Source organism: Primulina huaijiensis, unplaced genomic scaffold, assembly GCF_012295235.1.
Source record: "Primulina huaijiensis isolate GDHJ02 unplaced genomic scaffold, ASM1229523v2 scaffold23545_ERROPOS1600000+, whole genome shotgun sequence".
NCBI lineage: Eukaryota > Viridiplantae > Streptophyta > Magnoliopsida > Lamiales > Gesneriaceae > Primulina > Primulina huaijiensis.
This window is the reverse complement of record NW_027355809.1, coordinates 178,485-200,895: the sequence shown is the minus strand read 5'-3', so window position 1 is coordinate 200,895 and position 22,411 is coordinate 178,485. Positions and strand designations below refer to the sequence as shown.

Below are 22,411 nucleotides of genomic sequence, written 5' to 3'. Positions count from 1 at the left end.
ATAATTTTTATTTGTTTAATTAAATATTTTTTACAAAATTAAAATGAAATAAGGGAGTTGTTGAAGTACACTGAAACGACACCGTGCGGGGTTGTTACCCTTTTTGCTCGTTGTTCCAGTGCACACCCACTTGAGCAAAGACAGCGCACAGCACACTACACTATATATACATATATACAAATGTGTGTGTGTGTGTGTGTGTGTGTGACAATTTTAGCGGAAATCTGATCTAGAGATCAAAATGGAGGAGAAAGAGAACAGTAGCAGAGGATCCGAAGAAGAGATTCTAGGTTCAAGCTTGACTATGGAAAAAGTCGCTGCTGCCAAACAGTTTATCGAGAATCACTACAAGAATCAGATGAAAAGCATACAGGAACGAAAAGAAAGGTACACTTTTGAGATGCTTTTTTGTGTTAAGTGAGCTTTTAGACTTGAAAATTGCGGTGAGTTTGGTGCTAACTGCTAAGTTTACAAGATCTATTTCTTGTTTTGATCCTTCCCTTTTTATTGGGTGTCAGTCTGAGCTTCACGCTTTTGGAGTCGGTCAAGATTATTTTCGCATCAAGTTGAATTTTGTGGTCAAGTAATTCCTTATGGTCAATCTTCCTAGCAATTTATCCAAGCATTGTAACTGAATTAGCTGAAACTACAATTGTCATTAAGATGATGGGATCTACGATACATATTTAACTCAATAAACCATCGTTTATTTATTTTTATTTTTTTTATTTTTTGTGGTAAAATCAACGTAGTGGTGAGGTATCAGTTCTACAAGGCAGTTCAAGATGCTCAGTTTACTAGTTGAAAATTTGTTTATTAAATTGAATCAAAACAGTTGCTTATTTGGTTTTTCCTTCAGCTAAATCTTGACCTTTTGTGTTCTTTACTTTTTGCTTCAGACGATGGGTATTAGAAAGAAAGTTAGCTTCTTCGGACGTCCCCAAAGAAGAACAAATGAACCAATTAAAGGATTTAGAACGAAAGGAAACTGAATTTATGCGATTGAGGAGGAACAAAATATGTGTGGAAGATTTTGATCATCTAACTATCATTGGACGTGGAGCATTTGGTGAGGTTTGTGATTTGCACACTTTTTTCTCTTCAAAGATAATATCTAACGGTTTTCCATCCGTTGAATGTTCATGTAATTTTTGTTTTGATATTTCAACAAATAATAAATTCTTCTTGCCTATTTATTATGGAGATATGTCTTTTAGTTGACACGATAACTTCTAAACTCTGTTGGGCTGCTCAACATCGTTAATTTGTTAAGTCTAATGAATAGTGTTAACACATTTTATCTAGATTTCTTTACCGATGATTAAATTCAAAACCCCAGGTACGCTTATGTCGAGAGAAAAAATCTGGCAATATTTATGCAATGAAGAAGTTGAAGAAATCTGAAATGCTGTTGAGAGGACAGGTGAGTAAATCAGTAAACAGATCAAACTTCTCTTACCATTATCTTATATTGCTGCTTTTATCTTAGCTGGTTCCTTAAAATCATTTTTAAATCCAATTCGAGAAAATGTGGCTTCACTTTTTAGTTTTTATATTCTATTTATATTTCTTAGCCATTGTTTGGGTGAAAAATTATGCTATTATCATATCGACAACCCACAGAATTGATCTCGATGTTTTGGCTCTTAACGTCGAAGATACACCCAATAATTGTTTACTTTCATTTTTATTTGCTTTTATTGTTGTGAACAAATTCATGCGTCTTTTTTGGTCTGATTGTACATGTGTTTTGGTTCTTTACGGTTACAAAGCTCATTGTTTAATCTCTCGAGGTTTCAATGCTTAAGCATGTTCTAGATTTTTGGACATAATTTCGCAGAGCTGGTTCATCAGCAGCTCGACACTTCACGCAAATTCTCTGCTGCACAGGTGGAACACGTTAGAGCAGAGAGAAACCTTTTGGCGGAAGTGGCCTGCCACTGCATTGTCAAACTGTACTACTCTTTTCAAGATGCCGAGTATTTATATCTTATCATGGAATATCTCCCTGGTGGCGACATGATGACTTTACTCATGAGGGAAGACACACTTTCTGAAAATGTGGCTAAATTTTACATTGCTCAGAGTGTCCTGGCCATTGAGTCCATTCATAAGCATAACTATATTCACAGGTTGTTATGATTTAAAATCTTACATGTCCGTTCCTTCTATACCAAATTTTTTAGTTTGTTTAAGTCCTATAGGAGCATCTGTCCTGCTGACTCTATCCTTTTAATTTTTCTTTAGGGATATTAAACCTGATAACCTTCTTCTAGATAAGAACGGTCACATGAAGCTCTCAGACTTTGGTCTTTGCAAGCCACTTGATTGTAGAACTTTATCTACTGTGAATGAAGATGAGGTCATGGGTGATGAAGATATTAGGGAACCAATGGATATCGATGGCCGCTTTCCTGATGCTGCCAATGGTAGTAATTGGAGAAACCCCCGTGAACAACTTCATCATTGGCAGATGAATAGGAGAAAGTTGGTAAGAAATTATAAAATGAGTTCAGAGGTTTTATGAAGTAATTGAATGAGAGACTCTTACTCCAAAGAAGGCTCTTCTATGTTTATTAGTGTTTGTGTCTGGACCACTCTGATAATTTGATTTGTTGGGCTGTAGTTCCTTTATTCATTATACTATCTATTTGGTTTAGTCATATGATGGAATTAATATGCGTGCGGCCATGCTATATTTTGGCCGATACATGTCTCTTATTTCTAAAACTGAAGCCGATGGCATTTTGGTTGCTTTGATGCTTCTTTCACTTGAGTGTTGGTTGATGTCATTCAATGGGTGGAGGCACTTTACTGTGGGGGAATTTCTAAGTTCTCCTGGACCATGTTCTTTAACCAATCTTTCTCTTGAAAATTATTCAGTACAAATTATTTCACACAGATAAGTAATGTCATACCCACTATTGACTTAAACTCCCAGAGATACCAACAGTTAACAGGCCCTTCAAATCATTTAACCTTGAACATTTTCTTTGGCGAGTTTGTTGTTGATCCTGCCTTGGAGTTCTCATTAGTTTCTTCTAGTATTTAGGTATGCAATGCAACACTCCATACTTTTCTCTAGGTTAGAAAAGGCACCATGTCTCTGTCACTCACTCGTACCCAACTGGTAACTTATCATATGTGCTTTACTGTCCTCGTTATTTTATCATATATGTTTTGTTTTCTTCTAGGCGTTTTCAACTGTGGGTACACCAGACTATATTGCTCCTGAGGTGCTGTTGAAGAAGGGATATGGAGTGGAGTGTGACTGGTAAATTCAAGTCTCCATTCCTTCCTTGTTTATAGTTACACTTTCGTCATTCTTGTGGTGACTCACTCTACGTGCTTACAACTCCGATATGCTTGGATCATTGGTCAAACTAATTTTGGATTCTTTCTCTAGATTTTAGATGATATGCTGTTGCACGAGTATTTTTCAGCCAGTCTACACATATTGCAACGGGCATTAAACTCTTTGATGCTTAAGATCAAGTCTTGGAATATGTTCACTCTAGAATCCAGATCTGTATCATTCTCATCAATGCATCAATTGGATTGATTGATGTGGAAGAAAATGAAATTTGCTTGTAACTTGACATGCTAATCACCACATTTGGATGCAGGTGGTCGCTGGGTGCAATTATGTATGAAATGCTTGTTGGTTACCCTCCTTTTTATTCCGATGACCCAATGACGACTTGCAGAAAGGTGCATATATTAATTTTAATATATTCCACTCTTTGGTTTCTTTCCTGATTTTCATATCTACGTCTCATACCAAACTAATCTAGTAAATATTGCCGGTGGATATATATATCACATGTAAACACTTGGCTTTCAGATCTTGGGTATAATTTAACCCATAAATAGACAACAATGTCTTAGTTATAAGGTGCATCAGCCAGTTCTATAGAATTTTGTGTTGGAGTGACATAGATCCTGTACTGGAAAATTGCATTGGAGCTTTCTTGTTAGCTTGATTGGCACTTGTCATGATAATGGACCGCATTACACTGCTGTGAAAATTAGAAATAACTTTCAATCAAGGGCAAACGCCTACGAAGGTGGCTCACTTTTTCTAAGTAGTGGGGAAGAGGACCGAAACATGCCACTGGTCAAATTCTACAGGATCCTCATTACGATGAGCCATTTGTTATTTGTTTACTGCAGCTCTTAGAAAAGATGCAAAGTAGTCATCATGTATTCCTGTGTAAACTGAAGATAACTGTTGAGTTGTATTAACTTATTGAGCATTTGCCAGAGTCTGATCAACAATCTTCTGTTGATAGCTGCTTGTGTCCATAAGTTTAATATATGAAAATGCATGCAAGGTATTTCACAAAAATTGAGGCTCACTTTTGAATCTATTGTCTCTCATAGTTCACTAATGGCTTACAGATTGTTCATTGGAGAAATCACCTGAAATTTCCGGAAGATACCAAATTAAGTCCTGAGGCAAAAGATCTCATTTGTAGTTTACTCTGTGATGTGGAACATAGGCTTGGAACTGGGGGAGTAGCCCAGATAAAGGTATTTTTTGCACAAAATTAGCTTTCGGTATACTTTCTCTCTCACACAACACCAATTAATTTGTGCAGGCACACTCTTGGTTCACAGATATTGAATGGGATAAACTCTATGAAATGGAAGCGGCATTTAAGCCAGAGGTTAATGGAGAATTGGACACCCAGAATTTTATGAAGTTTGATGAAGTATGCTCAATTTTTTTTTCATGTGTTTAAGTAGCGGGTCGTGAAAAAATATGTAGATTTGCAATATTGTTATTGTCAATATGCTAGTTTTTGTTCCTTTGCTTCTTGCTATCATGGCAGCTATGACTTTCTTATTTTGTGGCATTGGGGTGTACTAAGTATTGTTTGCTTGGTAGCAACTTGCACCCATCCCCTGAGCACCTGTGAATTTTTAGTGCTTGTAATTGAGTCTTTGAGGACATTTTTTCTGCTTCACTCTAAGGCATTAAATCTTTTATCCTAGTGTCTTTGCTTGGTAGCAACTTGCACCCATCCCCTGAGCACCTGTGATTTTTTAGTGCCTGTAATTGAGTCCTTGAGGACATTTTTTCTGCTTCACGCTAAGGCATTAAATCTTTTATCCTAGCTCTTTGAATATCCTTGTTAATTAAATTGTTTCATTGGTTTGAACAGTTGGATACTCCAACACCAGCAAGATATGGCTCAGGACCCTCACGAAAGGTGTTTCCCTCTTCTTTCATTTTCTTTGATCTGTTATGCTTGTACTTGCAGGATACTCAGCTGTTGTAGATTATGTACTTCATATTGATTATGAAAACTGGATATGTAGCCTCCGTTAGCGTAGTTTAGTTATTTTATGTGTAAACATGATTGTGATCTATGTAAAAATCCCTCATCCCTTCTTGTTACATCTAACAGATGCATCTTTCTCCAAAGGACTTGAGTTTTGTTGGTTATACCTTCAAAAACTTCGATGCTGTCAAGGAACTGCGTAATTCGTCAGGTCAGGGTTTGCATTATACTTCATCAGCACTAATAAATTAAATATTCATATTTGATGGGGCATCTGGTATACCGTTGTTAAGTACAGTACAATTCGCTGCATGTCTGGAGCTTTCGCCTCTGAATTTTTAATTATGAAGGATTGTAAACCGCCTGAGCTGAATATGGAACTTCTAGATTCTTGCTTTGGTGTGATTCTAGAGGCTTCTAGCTTCCTGTTTATCTAAAAAGTAGTGCAGTACATCATTATCATGTTGCTTCGATAAAATATGGAGACCCGTATTTTGGAATTCATGTTTCTGCCAAAAGAGATAGATTGCTAACGGCAGATAAGAGTACTCCATCATAACTTTTCCTGCTCTCATTTAAGCTGTGAAATACTGCAGATCATACAAGGAGTATGTCTCCAAGTCGGCCATCAATTGGTACAATTTTTGGTGAGGCATTTCTTAGAGACATTCAATTTCACGACTACACTGTTTTAATTTATAATCTAATTCAGTACTACCTATATCTTCTAGGTGATTTCAAGGAAAGCCAAGTGAGAAAAGAAACAGCTGAGGAATCTGATACACGAATTCTCACATCAATGGATGATGTAATGATGTCTCCATGACAACAAACCCCATGATTAAGAAATCGGGGAACTTCACAAACAATGGCGGCGTATGCCTGTATATTTGTAGGGTTCTCGCCCCAAACTTCATGTTTCACAATGGGAGAATTAGATGACTGCCTCTTATTCTGCAGAACCATCATCAAGTGTACATACAATATTAAATGCATGAACTTGTAGGACATGAACATGATTTTATGATTAGATAAAAGTGTGCAATAGGTGTTGAGAGTATAGGGTGTGTGAGACTGGTTCTGGCTGCCCAGGTTGGCATTTGAAATTGCTCTCCCTTGTGGCAATAGTTTCTGGTTCGTACATTTAGTGGAGTTCTAATTATTCATCCTGGAAGATTGAACAAAGATTCGGTGACTATAATTGAAGGTGTCGGATTAATTTTTCTTATTAACTTAGCAATGAATTTATGTTTGGTCCAGTGACACAATTATATTCTTGTAACGATAACAAATTTTAGTGCTTATTAAATAACTAATGTCGATAATTTTTTACAAATACGCATTTAAACACGTGGGTGTGTCATGGGCGACTTTTAATGGTTGAACTTTCAATTCTTAAACGTAGAGCAGCACCCCTCTCTCACATGCGCATACAAAACTATAATCGGTTCGATAAGATAAAAAAATAAGATGTAAATATGCGACAATCAGATTAAAATAATCTCATTCTCACATGTCGCAAGTTCCGACAACAGCACCATCAAATCTTTTGTTCAAGTAGTACCACTTTTTAGCAGGCTCAACGCTTCAAGATAGCGATCGGCTGATAAATCATCAGTCTAAACTGCCTTTTCATTTGTTCCACTGTTTCGAGTTCTTCTAGGAAGTCTTAGAACCATTAGAAGTGAAAAAGGAAATACAAATATTGACAAACTCGAGAGAGAGTAATGCCAGTTTAAAGCAATAGAAAATGGACTCATTCAGATGTAACCCAGACTCTCAACTCAAATCAAACCAACCAGAAATCTACAAACCAAACCAAAAGTCGTATCTGACATCTGATATTGGGTTTATTCAAATGAACAACCCATGCCCGGTAAAAATCCAGACAAGAAAATCAATGATCTCGCTCCTCGTAGCCGAATTTCATGTCATTCATCGAGTTCTTTTGTCTCCTCCCCAGATACAGGTGCCTTCTTGGCCTCCTCTGGTTTCTCTTCATTCTCTTCCGACTCAACACTCAACTTTTCAATAAGATGGGCTGCAGTGACGGCTTCTGCACTCTCTCCAACAGCTTCCGCCTGAGATTTCTTCAGTTTTTTCCTTGAAAGATTAGCAATCTGAAAATAATCATGAAATGGCCAGGGTATGAGAAACTAAACACGGAACACGAAAAATACTAATGAAAGACTAGTTATATTGCTCACGGGCAATGCTTGATTCAAACTAGCAGCAGACGATTTACACAATGATTGGAACAATTACAACCACAGAATAAGGTTCAACCAAAAATGCAGTGTCCGCTTGAAATTGGTTTTAAAAATAAAGTCTGTCAAGTCCTAGCAGAACCTCATGAAATATAGGACGAACATATCATATCCTAAAGAGAGGGGCTTGCAAGTTTTGTAAAAATTAGCAGCATGTTTCGTACAACCAATGGTTTATATTTATATAAAACAACCATTAAAGGTGTGGAAAAAAATTAACTACCACAAAGTAACAGAAAATATATCCCATGTAGTCTCGACAAAAATTACAAGAATAGGAAGCTGGAAGTGGTTGCAAAGTTCAGTTGAGTAAAATAAACTCTCTCTTCACAGATGCAAAACGAATACAGAAGGTTTCCTCCTTTATCTCTCCGTAAGCAAAATCAACAGCATGCTATACACATGACTTGTCATTCCCTTGATGCTCTTGCACCGACAATGAGAATCACAAAGGTGAACGCAAGATTTAGGTAGATAGACAAACTTTATATAAAATAAATGTCATAATTGAATAAAACCGTAAAATATTATTAAAATAATACTCTAACAACTTGCTTGTGATATTGCATGAACTCCAAGTGCAAGTCTTCCTGCGGGCAACTTTGTATTGTACATGGACGAAGGAATTAGTTGTTCTGCACGGGTCAGTACTGGAGCTAGCTACCTACTCTAATTGGTACGTAAGCTTCGTATTTCGACTTTGAATATTTCAGTCTCCTTTCCAATATAGGGCCATGTGGATCCTCTCTATCAAACCAAAAATCTGTTGCTTTTACTCCAATTTTCTAGCCAAATAATGCATATCTCAAATTAATGGATTGAAAACCATGTCCACGTAAACAAATAATTTAGTAATCTAGCTAGAATTTCAAATCTATACTTTGATACCAAATCTTCATGATAAATAATCTAGTTCAATTTCATTATCTATAAATATATAATAATAATAAAACAGTATTAGGCATGCAAACAATCTACGTACACATGCATAGTTCCTCAAATTCAGAGGTTGAGGTTTAAAATATTAAGACAATCTTCAAGTCCTCTGGACAAAAAAAAAATTGATGTATGAAAAACATTGATTAAGCCCAAAGGGGATAGGTGAATACGCCATATATAATTATAATCAACAATTGTTTCTATTTGTCCTCATTCTACCACTTAACTTTAACAAATTCATTCCCAAAATTTTTTTCATTCTGCTACTCAATTAGATTTTTAGTGTTGAGTAACATGTATGTATATTATCATTCATGCCATTTTTTGCTTTTCCCGGACCCAAAGTCAATAATTTCAGATAGGTCGGAGAAAGAAGAGAATATGTCGACCGACACGTGTCCATCTCCTTCTGATCCGAATAACCCTCGCCCAAAATCCATTTAGGATTAATACCCCTTGAGCACTCTCGAAGTTGCTCCAACCCTTTTCTCTTTTCAGCTACATGTCAAGATATCTCCCCTGTTTTTTTTAATAAGATCTTCTAGTTCTAATCCAGATGATCAGCTGGGAATTTCTGGTGACGAAATGCTGGATCGTTTTTGTGCTCACTCACTTTCGTTCCCTTATCTGTTTGCGTAAGCGCAAAAAATAGCTTGTTGTGCAATATGTTACGGAGCTGGTTCTAGTGTGTTTAAAAGCTCGACCCATTTCAATCTTCTATAAAATACGAGTAGGGCTCGTTTTGTTTAATGTTTTTGCGAGTTTCTAGATTGTTTTTCGCGTTTTTTATTCGTGTAAATAAATAGATAAATCTGGGTTTTTTTTAATGCTAGAAAGCTAAGATATAGTTTTTCTATTTTTGGAGAAATTTTGAGTGTGTTTGAGTGAAGAAGTTGTTCTTATAAAGAAACTAAAAGTGGCGAAGGTGAGTTTAAGTGCTGCGGAGGATGATTCTGCATCGGAAATCCATCTTCCTGCTGATATAGATTGGGAGATGCTTGATAAATCCAAGTTTTTCTTCCTTGGGGCTGCTCTATTTTCGGGTGTTTCAGGCACTCTTTATCCTGTCGTTATGTTGAAAACACTGCAGCAAGTGATGTTGAATGAGATATCTTGTTTCAAAATGGCGGGTTCCATCATGCGGAGCGAGGGGTTCAGGGGATTTTATCGGGGTTTTGGGACTTCCATAATGGGAACTATCCCTGCGCGAGCGCTGTATATGGGTGCGCTTGAAGTGACTAAGAGTAATGTTGGGTACGTAGCAAGTGGTCAATTAGGATTTTCTGAGGCCGGGGCCTCGGCTATTGCTAATGCTGCTGCTGGCCTGACAGCTGCAATGGCTGCACAATTAGTTTGGACACCAGTTGATGTTGTGAGCCAGAGACTGATGGTTCAAGGAGGTGGTTGTAACACAAGCCCCTGCATGGCGGGCTTGAAAAAATACAGCGGTGGGATCGACGCGTTTAGTAAGATCATTCATATGGATGGAGCAAGGGGGTTATATCGGGGATTTGGGATATCTATATTGACTTATGCACCCTCCAATGCAGCATGGTGGGCTTCTTACTCTATAGCACATAGGATGATTTGGGGTGGTGTCAGTTGTTATTTCTGTAAGAAAGACGAGAATGGCAATGGTGGCAGTGGTCATAGGCCGGATGGAAAAACTGTACTGGCAGTTCAGGGCCTGAGTGCTGCAATGGCAAGTGGAGTATCGGCGTTGGTGACAATGCCACTCGATACAATAAAGACTCGGTTGCAGGTCTTGGATAGCGAAGAAAGCGTGCGTGGTAGGTCACCAACAATTTTACAAACCATGAAGAACTTAGTGAGGGAAGGTGGATTAGGTGCTTGTTACAGAGGGTTGGGACCTAGATGGGCATCTATGTCAATGTCTGCCACGACCATGATCACGACCTATGAGTTTCTTAAGCGGCTTTCAACCAAAACTCAAGAGAACTTTGCTTAGTGTGTTTGAGTGCAGTGAAGCTTTGTGAAGAGGAAGAGGAAGAAAGGGGTACAGAAATGTTTTGTATATTTTCAACCCCTGGGTTTAGGTAGTTTTAACTTTGCTGCCTCATAGTATCTCCAATGTAAATTCTGTATAAAATGTAGAAATGCAGGGTGATTTCTTTATGCCTCTTATTATCGCACATTCTGCTATAATCAGGATTTATAATAAATTTGTTGTCATGTTTAAGAAATTTTAGGTTTTTCAAACTCATAGGGTGTGTATGGTTGATGTGATTAACTAAGGATAGATGAATAATCACATACTTATCTAATGTTTGGTTAAAATTTTAAGATATATTAATAATCATTTTGACTCGATTTAAGATCTAATTTTATGATTAATTATTTGATTATTAATCAAACAAATTAAGTGAGATAAGTTATCACTACACCACAAATTACATTTTTATCCTCTTATCTCTTGTGAAAATAAATATTTATTAAATTTTAATTTATTGTGTTTAATAATTATCGTAATATTTTTAAATATATTTCTAATAAATATATTTAAATTAATTTTAATAAACATAAATTATAATTATAAATATTTAATTATCTATCAAATTTATTTAAGAATATTTATAATTATTTTTAAAAAAACAATAATATCGTAATTATTACTAAAATTTTATTTAACATTAAAATTAATATTCAAAATATTACTACTATTTAATTATTAATTATAAATATTTAATTATCTATCAAATTATTTTAAGAATATTTATAATTATTTAAAGAAAAAACAATAATATTGTAATTACTAAAACTTTATTTAACATTAACATTCAAAATATTATTGCTATTTTAATTATTAAAGCAAATGCATATTTACAAATTTATTTCTAATAAATATATTGAAATTAATTTTAATAAATGTAAATTATAATTATAAATATTTAATTATCTATCCAATTATTTTAAGAATATATATTTAATTAGCATTTGGGGTATTTTGGTCATGACAATAAAATTTACAAAATTAATCTATCATTTTAAAATCATACCAAACACCATGTTACTTATCCCACCATAATATTAATCCATATATCTCATTTTTTAATCACTCTAATTATTAATCATTTACTTATCCTATGACACGTATCAAACGGAGCCATAGGGTATTAGGGTTTGAGGTCTTGACGTGGTTTACTCCCACTTTATGACGCTTGGTTTGTTAGTTGAACATAGATAATAAATCCAATATCAAGAATTTTCAAGAATCTCTTTGAAGTCCATGCTGTAACTGTTATTACATTATTAAGTGGGATTTAGGGCGTCACACTGATTGTTTCAGTGCTGTCGAACATAGATTTTCTAAAATAACCACATTCTTGATTTTGGCTTATGGCAGAGTCTTTTTACGTTTGTATACGATACACATACAAATGTAAAACTAAAGTTTGATCGGATGACAAATAAGACTTGTAGAATAATTCTTAAAGCCTCGAAATTTTGAAGGAGATGGGGGAAATTATTCTGAACTCAGAAGTTCATGCTCTATACCCGCGTCGATCTTCAAATCTTGATTTAGAAAACGAAATCCATTATCTATTGATTTGAGAAACACGGTATTAACATAGTACAGAGTGGACGTTTCATTAGATATTGTTTTTTCACGCAAATGAGGAAAATAGTGCAACCAAGAAATCTGATGCTAATGAATCAAACTGCCAAGAAGTTGAAGTAATTATGAAACCAGACACTGGCCAATGTTTCACATCCCTTGGAGTCCAGGGACCACTCTCTCAATTTACACTAATCGAATCCAAAGAACTTGTTTATTCCACATAAAAATATAAAATGTAGCCAAACGTCACGAATGTTTCAAAGTTTCAGGTGGATCTAGTTAGGAGGCCGAAGAGTTGCAGCACCAAGTTCCCTTGGGGTCTGATTAGGCCACGACATAAGATGAATCTGAATGGTTTCAGCGTTTTCCATTGCCAAAACTATTGTTTGCTTGATTTCGGCATTGTCACAACAGTGTATATAGCCCTCCAAATCAACTGTTGAAGGCATCAAACTCTTCCCTTGTAGCCTTGAAATCACGAGCAAGTGATTTGTTCTGTTTGCTTGTTCAAGTAAGTGTTGTATGCCTGCTCGTTCCGCTGCTGTCCCATTTGTTACGGATGAAAGGCAGATGAATCCCTGTTATACAGACATTTTGTAAATCACATTGAAATGATAAAGAACATTTCATTTCATGAGGTTCTAGACGAATCAACCTCCTCGGTTCGTTTCATGTCCATTCCGAATCGGGTTTCTCCAGGTCCTGGGATTAGTACAAGTGAAACCTCTGACACACCAGGGAGAAACCAGAGTCGGATACCTTGCACTATGTTTACTGTGGTATTGATGATTTGTTGTCTCCCGTGAGTCAACTCCTTGCCTTTCACCGGTTTGTTCTCCTTTAAAAAGGAGTTTTGATCAAACTTAAGAGTCGATAGGATATATTGATTTGCAGTGGATAAAGAAGAACGAGACATACAGAAGTGATGATTTGTTCGGTTTGGATGTTCAGGAAAACTAGAGGGATCCCGGAAGACACCGCAGCAGAAAACCAGGCCATAGCCCTGACCGTGGGGGCTTCGATTCCGCATTCGTGTCTCAGCGGTGTAAAGAGAATCGAGCTAACGACAGTACACCTTCGATCAGGCAGATATATTCCCACCTTCGATTTCCAGTCGTATCTCATCCCCTTCCGTTGAAATCCCTTAAAGTCCAAATTCACCACTCTTCTGCTCATCTCTATGGCTCAATATATAACAGTTCCGTCAATATTGATCAAAATGTTGTGTTATTTGTAAAAATCTAAGCTCATACAAACAATCAAAGAGAAAAAAAAACAGAGAGAATCTACCTTGGAGTTGAAAACATTTTTCGTAAGTCATGTCTGCAAGAACCGCGATATGTCTCTCATCAGAAGCTGCTCTGACGGTAAACTTCTTGTGAAGCTTCATATCTCGATCCTGCACAACACATGCCTGTAGTTTCAACGTGCTTTCCCCCCGTCTCACCTTTAACCACACGTATTCGCCCCCTCGGTTTATTTTACCAAGAACAGAGTTAAATTCTGACCTTATTTTTGCTGATATGAATGATTCATCAGCGCAATCTTCTGCTACCCCTTCGATAATGTCACCAGGCAATGGCATGGTTTCATCCCATTCTTCTACTGATTCTTGCTTCACTTGTTTTACACAGACTACTGTCTGCAGAGGCCCCATATTCTCTTTTGTTCAGGAAAAATAGGACCTACGTTCCTATGTTATCGTTTTCTTATGTATTTGAGGTGCTTCGGCGATTATTAGGGAGGGATTTTTTAGTTCTCAACGATTGGATAATTGCAAAGATCTTCTTTTAACCGTGTCTGCGTGTGATACTATGTTTTATCTCGGTCTGTTTCCTAAGTTGTTGTCACTAAATTCTAGGTTTACAATGCGAGACAATATATTGTTAAAACCAACTTGACGTGGACATAACGTAAAATTGCTATTCACTGCTTCCTATTTGGTAAATGTATATATGTTTCTACTACTCTAAGTCAATAACTGTTGTCAGAATTGGAAAAGTTGACCCAAATCTCTGCTTCCAAAAATCAAAATAACAGGGCAGACGACCAACAATTTTACTTTCTGAATCACGGGTTTTGCTTGATATGTGCCGTAAAGAAGACGTCGATGTTGCAGATATTTTGATTCCAGTGAATTAAGATCATATCCCCGAGACTTTCATTAATGTAGTTTCCCGGAAAGTGAGAGTAAACATGCTTTGATTCACTAAATATTCATCACATCCCTCAAAAAATTGANAAAAAAAAAAAAAAAAAAAAAAAAAAAAAAAAAAAAAAAAAGATAGTCTGATACACTAAACGGTCTCTCCCTGAAAAAAAGGTAAAAAAAACTCTAATCTCATCTGTCTTCTATGTAACTAAAAAATTGCTTAATAATATTTATCGTATGGGAAAAATATCAGGTCAACACATTGACCATGCCCAAAAAACTTTCAGCCCACATTTTCTCCACATATATCGGCAAGACTTTGTTCAAGCTCGTGTATCTGTGTCAAAACCCCTGCCCTTTCGCATGCATTATTCGAATTCAAACTCCTTTTCTTCTCCGATATCTGCCTCTTGATACTCTTTATCTGCAACATTTTCCCAAAAAAGATACTACTCTGAAAAAAGCTGGATATTTAACATATGAACTGTAGAGTGAATAAGATGCAATGGAGGATGCACCTTCCTGTGAGGCCACCTTAGCAAGCCTTCTTTACGGCATATATTCTTTAGTGCAGTCGGGCATATATTCATTTCCTTAGACGCAGCACTAATTGGAAGATGGAAATACCCTGTCAAGTCTCGAAGTTTCATCTTTCCTGTCTTTTCCCTCTGCTCTACACATTATCAGCACAATCATTGGCAAAAGAAATTAAAAGGGTAAATTGTGACAAAACGAATAAAATATCAGGTCATGGAATTGGACAGGTGAAAAGAATAAGAGAGCAGATGAAATTATAGTCGAGGTTTTTCAATTTCAAAGCTGAAAGATGCGTGCTTTCGTGGAAATTTTCTTCTAACCTGTGAAGCAATGTAGCTCTTAGTTAGTTTTGCTCCATTTCCCTCATCCACTGGATGGTCCAAACCATCTTTTTGGTTCCTATGCGCATTCCCTGCAACAAAAGAAAAGATTCTAATGTTACTAAATCGTCTCCGGAACAATATGTCTATCAGGTTTCAGCCTCGGCCTACATAAATAATACTTAAAATTCCACACAGAAGTATGTTTGGGAAAAAAAATGGTCTTGAGTATCAGAAATAATATGGGTATTTGTTGTTTGAAACCTCGAACAATGTCAACATTTTGACCGCCAATTCCATCAAGTCCAATGCACAATGCGTCGTAAAAGTTGGATAGTGGATCTAGCAACAAAATATAGCCCTCTTTTTTTCGGTCCTCGCAGTACTGAACTAAGAAATGTTTGACATTGCTGATGCTTTCATGGCAGAAACTGAGAATGCAATAGAAAATAAGACCAAACTGTAAAAAGAAAGATCCATTATTCAGGGTAAAGGGAACAGGTTTCATGATAATTCAGATCTCAAAACTTTACTCAAACATGTGGTACTCATGATTTTGAGAAGATACATCAATATCATATCTCTCCTGAATTGCATGGCTGATGATTCCTAATCTTCCATGAATGTCGAGTTTCAATGTCCGAGTACCTGCATGCAGAAACAAGGAGATACAGAATGTCTTATATATCGTCTATTAAGCAGAAGGCAATAATGAAATAATAACACATTTTATTAACCGTTGGTATGGAAAAATTCACGAAGTGTTTGGCAACAAGTGCAAGTGTATGGAGACGGAGGGAGTGGCCAAATGGAAAGATGCATTGGATTATGATTAAAAGCATTGCAATGAATCCCATCTGGATCGTTGTTATTTTCCTGAAAATTAAACATTCCCGTCGTCCCAGAAAATGGAACGGCATTGTCAATATGGACCGTATCAAAGAGATGATCATCATAGTTTTCATCAAACACGAGCAAATGCTGTGCACTGGAAATGGCGTCGTAAATGGTTTCGTTATTGTACGGAAAAAGAGCGGATTGGTCTGCCGCCATTTGTTGTGAGTTAATTATCCGGGACGCCTGGAGTGAACCAAGCACCGGCGTGGAGATTTGGCGTTTGGGAAACTTGGATCGGAGAACAGTTGATCATAGGCTTTGAGAAAAAGAATAACCGTCAAACCAACTGCAAAAATATTTTTAGGGCCTGAAACGGAATATCATAGTGAGTGGGAATTTATTTAATCTTTATATAAAACTAGTAATTGTTTAATAATAATCGATCAAACCCAAAAAATTCAAAACCCCCCTCCCCCTCCCTCCCCCCCTACAAATGCAAAATAATAATAATAATAATAATAATAATAATAATAAAAGAAGAATAGAAATAGAAATAGAAATAGAAATAGAAATGCATGCATATGGATACGAGTGATGCATGTACTGCTAAAATTGGCCTATCAGTACTATATCTTCCATGTCAATTCCAAAGTGTGACTAAGGTAAGGCAGGCCAATCTTCTTCCTTGAAGCTGTCATTAATTATATGATAGATCAGCGTCTCTGGGTGGACGTGGTCCTGGGCTCCAATTATTAATTAAGACAAATCACCGGTATGGAGTTAACAATTGTCATTGGGATCTGTATCACATTAATCCAACACTCTGTCCCCCTTGTCTTTATTTTTTTCCCCTGTTTCGGATTTGCATCGATAATTGAGTTTGGTTTCCCATAGCAATTAAGAACTTTATATTCCCAACCACGGGAACAACAAAATGTCCCAATTAATTACGTTAGCTCGTTGCCTCCCTCAAAACAAATTACCACTCTCTCTCTACGTACACAAATAGTATTCTATTATATGTGTGTGTTATTCGATTGATAGTGAATATTGAGTTTAGGTATGTATAAATTATTAGTGTTGTTTAAAAACATAACGAAGATGTTGAAACTCATAATATATTATATTGATATAATGCAGTAGAGTCATTCAAGAGTAATGAATCCATGGACCNTATGTGTGTGTGTGATGTGTATGTATGGTTTTTATAGCCAAGGGAAGATGCACGGGAATCTTCAACATTCAACGAAACCCCGTTGGACAGACAATAATTCTGCACGGAAAGTGATACATCTTAGGAAATTAACCTCTTATGTCTGAAATTGAATTAATAATCCAAAAATAAGACACGTGATCTTGACTAAGAACCATAATTAAGCTCGACCCATTTTTTTTTTTATATGTTTTTTGGAGATTAAAGTAAAAGGCGGCCTTAATTCCATTAATGTATATGTCACACATTCTGACATTTCAATTAGTTTCAATTTATGGGATCTTCGATTTTATTTATGGCCCCCTCAATAAAATCGGTTTAAATTTTGAATTGTGAAACTGCCAAGCGCCTCGTTTCGTTTATAAAATTAAATTTTATCTCTATTTTAGGAAAGTTGACACCAACCAATCATGGTAGAATTTTTCCTCCTTTTTTCGTTTGAAATATTTTGGTTTTAATATTTATGTAATTGAAATTATTATATTACACACATTTATTTATGTGGTAAAATAAAATATAATTTTTTTAAAAAAAAAAGAAAAATAAAACAATGCCCTTTTGAATTGGGTAATTAGATAGATTTTCAAATGCAGTATATATATTTAATATTGTCACATACAGAATAGCAGGATATGTATGGGAAAGTAAATACTTTTGTAATATTGGATTGAAAATGATAAAAATATAGTCTTCTTAAAATTCAAATTCGAATTGGTAAAAAACAAGCATTTAAAGACATTATATTTCTAGCTAAAATAATGGATTTGCATTCTAAATTTACGATAAAACTCATTTAATTACGTTTGACCATTATAAGGAGTTAGGCTTATTAGCCGCATGCAGACCTGTGCTCAACTCCTTAATAAATACACTCTGCCTATTCCTTTCCCTTCATCCGTTTTAATCATAAAATCTTCTTCCCCCCTCCTTTCGATTGATTTTCAGAAACCCTTTCACTTGAAATCAACAATCCCCATCCAGATTCATAAAATGTACACCCGAGAAAAATCAAGAAAAAATCACCACAACGAGCCATCTTTTTCCTCCACCCTTCTTGATGAAATCTACCGATCCATCGATGAAAATGCTGATAATACAGAGGATTCGAAGTTTTTTTACAGAGACAATAATAAATTGGTGAAAGGTCGTGTGAATTTCAGGGGGGGTGGTAATTATAGCAGCAGCCACCGTGTAGAAGATGAAAAGATGGCTGGTTTCAGAAGGGTTGATTTGGTTGATAAATGGATGCTAAAAGAAGCAAGTGAAAATATTTTGGCAAGAATGGATTCATTAGTCGCAGAATCCGAAAACAAGTCATTTCAAGACAAAGATTTGTCGTATTTCAGTTCAATTTCGAGTTCTTCAGACAGTTCTGGTGCACTATCCTTTTCATCAGACTCTGAGTTCTTCATTTCCTCGACCAAGTCCAGAGTTTCTTGTTTTTCATCGGTCGCGAGGCCAAAACTTGTCCGAATAGGAGGGAAAAACAGAGAAGATCAAGAGTTGGATGATTATAAAATGGGGGATGACGATTTGTTTAAATCCAAGTCAAGAGATCTGAAGATTTACGCCAGTTTGAGAAAAGTGAAGCAGCCCATTTCGCCTGGCGGGAAGCTAACAAGTTTTATCAACTCCCTTTTCAATCATGCTAACGAAAAGAAGTTGAAAAATGTCGATTCGAACAGAAGGATTCGAGTTCAAGATTTGAAATCCATGGAAACATCATCAAATTGTTCTTCGGCTCGGTCGTGTTTGAGCAAGAAAAGGGAGAAAATTATGAGGAATGGTGTTCAAAGAACGGTCAGATTTGATCCTGTGAGCGTCATTTTTAATGAAGGATCGAGGCCTTGTGGATCTAAGAGCATAATCGGTGAAGAATCCAAAGGATGTGGAAGGCATTCATCGGCACCAAATCAATTGGATGACTTGAAATTGAGGCTAAGAGTCAAGAATAGGAAAGTTGAAGAAGGGGATACTCAAAATGATAAGAAGACCGATGCTTTTAGACAAGATTCGCACTCGAAAGTGGAAGAATATGACGAGGATGATGCGATGAGTGATTCGAGTTCAGACTTGTTCGAGCTCGATCACTTGTTGTTTGGACACAATAGATTTTGTGAAGAACTTCCCATGTACGAAACGACTCATTATGGTACAAATCGTGCTATTGGGAGTGGTTTGATTACATAATAATGAAATATTTTGTCGAGTAGCTTCTCTATCTTTTTGTAAGTTACCCAAGTTTCTTTTTGTATAATTTGCTCTTTTTTCCACAAACGATACACTTTAATTTGGTTGTGTCTGCCATATCGATGTTTAGTTAATGATTATGTGTTGGTTCTTCTATAAAAAAAATAAAAATTGATTGATTATGGTTTGGTCATTCTCTTGTGTGTCAGTCAAATTCTTCACGTGGATTTCTGCCACATTTATCATTTGAACCATCCATTTAATAGTTTTGTTAAAAATAAAATCAATATCGTAATGTTTTGGGATCATTTTATGGGTTTTAGGACTTAATTGTTTTCTATAAAATTGTAATGTTAATTTTTTCCAAATGCGACGGAGGTGATAAGAAATTTTAGCACAGATTTTTAAGATAAATTATAAATTAGAAAGGGTTTCTTTGGATATAAAAAAAATATATAGTATGTACATAACAAGATAGTGTGTTGTAATTTGAATCAAATGTGAACAGATGTTAACCGCTCTGTTGTATTAAAATAATTATTATAATAAAGTGAAAAAGTGGCATTGACGAAAATAGAATAGGCTGAGTCCAATATAGCTATCAGACGACGTCGAAGCCTAATACAAATAAAGTTATTGATACCAATCAAATCGATCAATAATCGATCTCTATTTTGCTGTAGAGATCGATTTGTCCGTCTCTAACTTAAAATTAGAACGCATCAGAAAGTTTGATGCTTTAACAATTTTTTGAAAAAGATTCCGTACTTTTCAATTTGAAAACACGTGCATGCAAATAAGTTTCAAATAGTGTAAGAAAAGCAGTTTGTAAAAACATCGGCATGCCCATTAATTTTAAATAGTATATAAAATAAAATTTAAACAATATTTTTAATTCAATGATTTTTCAGTTTGAAAACATACCTGCATGCCCATCAGTTTCAAATAGTGGTAAAAAACAATATGTCGAAATATCACCCATAGACAACTTTAAAAACAGGAATACATCAAAAAGGTTGATTTAATTTTTTTAAATAAAAAATCGGTAGAAATACAAAAAATGAAGAACTTAAAAATACATCGAAAAGTTTGATTTTTATGTTTTTAAAATAATATTATTTGTTTTAAAACAAATCTCCATGTCCAACAATTTTCAAATAATAATAATAAAAAAAAAGCAATATGTGGAGGTACAACCAATGGATAACTTTAAAAATAGAAATACATAAGAAAGTTTATAATTTTTAAATCGGTAGAAATGCCATAAATGAAAAACTTAGAAGAATACATTGAAAAGTTTGAATTTATTTTTTGGAAAAAAATTTAATCAGTTTTAAAACACCTATGGACGCCCATGAGTTTCAAATGGAAAGCATGAAAAAAAAATACGATTTCAGATTTTAAAATAAACTGATAAACATGAAAACCAAATTAATGTTGGTCCCACCTGCGGTAATTTGAGATAATAAAACCCGAAAATAAAGAATAAACTGGACACCGAGATTTACGTGGAAAACCCCTAAAAATTATTAGGATAAAAACCACGGGCAAGATGAAAAGAATTTCCACTATAATATTTTGTGGTGTACAACTCACTCACTGTGTTTCCAAAGAGAACACACACTCTCTTTATACAGGAGAATAAACACCTCACAAATATTATAGAATATTATAAGATGAGAGAAAATCGAAGAAGGGATGATTTGAAATGAAAAGGGGAGCTCTATTTATAGAGCCCTTGGACCGTGTGAACAAGGAAATTGCCTCGCAATTTCATCACGCAATTCCACGAAATTTCCTAAGCATTTCCCACGTTTTTATTCAGTCAAATTTGACAACTTAGTTGTCAAATTTGATACACCTACTAGTTGGCCCATTTTGCCGACATTTCTCCCACTTGGAGATTTGATTGAGAATCAAACACATCTCCACACATCCTTTCAATCTTGTCATTCCCTGTTGCTTTCGTTTGTGCTAGACCACTCGAGGATCTACACCACTCAAATTTATCAGTGTTCACTGGCTTGGTCATAAAATCAGCTATGTTTTCTTTCGTATGGATCTTCTGCATATCCACGCTTCCTTCTTCTACTACTTCCCGCACAAAGTGAAATTGTACTCCAATGTGTTTTGTCCTGGAATGAAAGGCTGGATTTCTTGCGATGTGCAAGGCACTCTGACTGTCACAAAACAAAGAAACATTTTCTTGTCTGTGCCCGATCTCCTCCAATAACCTTTTAATCCATATTGCCTCCTTGTAAGCTTGAGTAGCTGCCACATATTCTGCCTCCGTTGTAGATAACGCCACAACTGTCTGCAGTTTTGAAACCCAGCTTACTGCTCCCCCTGCAAGTGTAAACACATAACCAGTAGTAGATTTTCTCTTATCAGGATCACCTGCATAATCTGAATCAACATAGCCATCCTACATAACATAATGCAACATTCGAGGTACCCTTAATATATCTAAGGATCCTCTTAACAGTGCTCCAATGCTCTCGTCCAGGATTCGCCATATACCGACTAACTGCTCCCACTGCTTGAGCAATATCCGGTCTTGTACAGATCATAGCGAACATCAAACTTCCCACTGCTGATGCATATGGTACTCGAGACATCTCTATCCTCTCTGCTTCACTGCTAGGACACATCTCGGAGGATAACTTGAAGTTAACAGGAAGAGGGGTCGAAATTGGCTTACTATCTTGCATGTTGAAGCGTTGCAAGACTTTCTTCAAATAATTTTTCTGGGAAAGCCAAATCTTTCTGTTACTTCTGTCTCGGTGAACTTGCATCCCTAGAATCTTGTTTGCTGGTCCCAAGTCCTTCATATCAAATTCCCTAGCCAACTGTGCCTTCAATCCTTGGACATGATCTTTTTTGGGGCCTGCTACCAACATGTCGTCCACATACAACAGCAAAATGATATAATCATCACCAGACCTCTTGAAATACGTACAAGGGTCTGCACTCAGTCTGTTGTATCCGAGGCTCATGATATAGGAATCAAATCTCTTGTACCAACATCTCGGCGCCTGTTTGAGACCGTACAGAGATTTGTTCAACCTGCAAACCAAGTTCTCTTTGC

The 22,411-nt window shown here is 35.9% G+C and overlaps 5 protein-coding genes and 1 long non-coding RNA gene across 7 annotated transcripts; 3 read left to right on the top strand and 3 right to left on the bottom strand.

Annotated features, from left to right (window-relative positions):
- Positions 1-110: 110 nt before the first annotated feature.
- LOC140967050 (uncharacterized) lies at positions 111-6,454 on the top strand. The gene is made up of 13 exons (XM_073427403.1): positions 111-387; positions 900-1,074; positions 1,340-1,423; positions 1,891-2,132; positions 2,248-2,491; positions 3,195-3,274; positions 3,627-3,711; positions 4,402-4,533; positions 4,602-4,715; positions 5,169-5,216; positions 5,415-5,499; positions 5,885-5,935; positions 6,020-6,454. Exons 1-13 carry the CDS (start codon positions 242-244, stop codon positions 6,112-6,114), a joined length of 1,581 nt encoding a protein of 526 aa, XP_073283504.1. The 5' UTR covers positions 111-241; the 3' UTR covers positions 6,115-6,454.
- A 568-nt stretch (positions 6,455-7,022) lies between these two features.
- Positions 7,023-7,660, bottom strand: LOC140967043 (uncharacterized). The gene is made up of 2 exons (XR_012173489.1): positions 7,496-7,660; positions 7,023-7,408 (listed from the first exon to the last, which is right to left on the bottom strand). It is a non-coding gene; the product is annotated as an uncharacterized lncRNA (long non-coding RNA).
- Positions 7,661-8,936: 1,276 nt separating this feature from the next.
- Positions 8,937-10,630, top strand: LOC140967068 (uncharacterized). Its single transcript, XM_073427426.1, has one exon. It carries the CDS (start codon positions 9,489-9,491, stop codon positions 10,461-10,463), a length of 975 nt encoding a protein of 324 aa, XP_073283527.1. The 5' UTR covers positions 8,937-9,488; the 3' UTR covers positions 10,464-10,630.
- Positions 10,631-11,982: 1,352 nt separating this feature from the next.
- Positions 11,983-13,923, bottom strand: LOC140967065 (uncharacterized). 2 transcript variants are annotated; one of them, XM_073427424.1, is made up of 5 exons: positions 13,583-13,921; positions 13,365-13,473; positions 12,993-13,252; positions 12,730-12,912; positions 11,983-12,652 (listed from the first exon to the last, which is right to left on the bottom strand). In XM_073427424.1, the coding sequence occupies exons 2-5, from the start codon at positions 13,462-13,464 to the stop codon at positions 12,350-12,352; spliced, it is 846 nt and encodes a 281-aa protein (XP_073283525.1). In that variant the 5' UTR covers positions 13,465-13,473; positions 13,583-13,921; the 3' UTR covers positions 11,983-12,349. The 2 variants fall into 2 exon arrangements, with proteins under 2 accessions (XP_073283525.1, XP_073283524.1); XM_073427423.1 differs by having other exon boundaries at positions 11,984-12,652; positions 13,365-13,923.
- Positions 13,924-14,369: 446 nt separating this feature from the next.
- LOC140967069 (uncharacterized) lies at positions 14,370-16,202 on the bottom strand. Its single transcript, XM_073427427.1, has 6 exons — positions 15,821-16,202; positions 15,617-15,731; positions 15,348-15,514; positions 15,084-15,175; positions 14,745-14,894; positions 14,370-14,650 (listed from the first exon to the last, which is right to left on the bottom strand). The coding sequence occupies exons 1-6, from the start codon at positions 16,134-16,136 to the stop codon at positions 14,510-14,512; spliced, it is 981 nt and encodes a 326-aa protein (XP_073283528.1). The 5' UTR covers positions 16,137-16,202; the 3' UTR covers positions 14,370-14,509.
- Positions 16,203-18,009: 1,807 nt separating this feature from the next.
- On the top strand, positions 18,010-19,455 carry LOC140967066 (protein BIG GRAIN 1-like A). The gene has a single exon (XM_073427425.1). The coding sequence runs from the start codon at positions 18,124-18,126 to the stop codon at positions 19,321-19,323; it is 1,200 nt and encodes a 399-aa protein (XP_073283526.1). The 5' UTR covers positions 18,010-18,123; the 3' UTR covers positions 19,324-19,455.
- Positions 19,456-22,411: the final 2,956 nt, after the last annotated feature.

Excerpts from the sequence above, each read along its gene's own strand:
- LOC140967050 (XM_073427403.1), top strand. The coding sequence starts at position 242 with ATGGAGGAGAAAGAGAACAGTAGCAGAGGATCCGAAGAAGAGATTCTA. Across the intron at positions 2,492-3,194 it reads AGATGAATAGGAGAAAGTTG|GCGTTTTCAACTGTGGGTAC; the intron begins GTAAGAAATTAT and ends GTTTTCTTCTAG. Across the intron at positions 3,712-4,401 it reads CAATGACGACTTGCAGAAAG|ATTGTTCATTGGAGAAATCA; the intron begins GTGCATATATTA and ends AATGGCTTACAG.
- LOC140967068 (XM_073427426.1), top strand. The coding sequence starts at position 9,489 with ATGCTTGATAAATCCAAGTTTTTCTTCCTTGGGGCTGCTCTATTTTCG.
- LOC140967065 (XM_073427423.1), bottom strand. The coding sequence starts at position 13,731 with ATGGGGCCTCTGCAGACAGTAGTCTGTGTAAAACAAGTGAAGCAAGAA. Across the intron at positions 13,253-13,364 it reads AAAATGTTTTCAACTCCAAG|AGATGAGCAGAAGAGTGGTG; the intron begins GTAGATTCTCTC and ends ATTGAGCCATAG. Across the intron at positions 12,913-12,992 it reads CCGAACAAATCATCACTTCT|GAGAACAAACCGGTGAAAGG; the intron begins GTATGTCTCGTT and ends TCCTTTTTAAAG.
- LOC140967069 (XM_073427427.1), bottom strand. The coding sequence starts at position 16,136 with ATGGCGGCAGACCAATCCGCTCTTTTTCCGTACAATAACGAAACCATT. Across the intron at positions 15,176-15,347 it reads AAATGTTGACATTGTTCGAG|GGAATGCGCATAGGAACCAA; the intron begins GTTTCAAACAAC and ends CTTTTGTTGCAG. Across the intron at positions 14,651-14,744 it reads TAAGGTGGCCTCACAGGAAG|ATAAAGAGTATCAAGAGGCA; the intron begins GTGCATCCTCCA and ends AAAATGTTGCAG.
- LOC140967066 (XM_073427425.1), top strand. The coding sequence starts at position 18,124 with ATGTACACCCGAGAAAAATCAAGAAAAAATCACCACAACGAGCCATCT.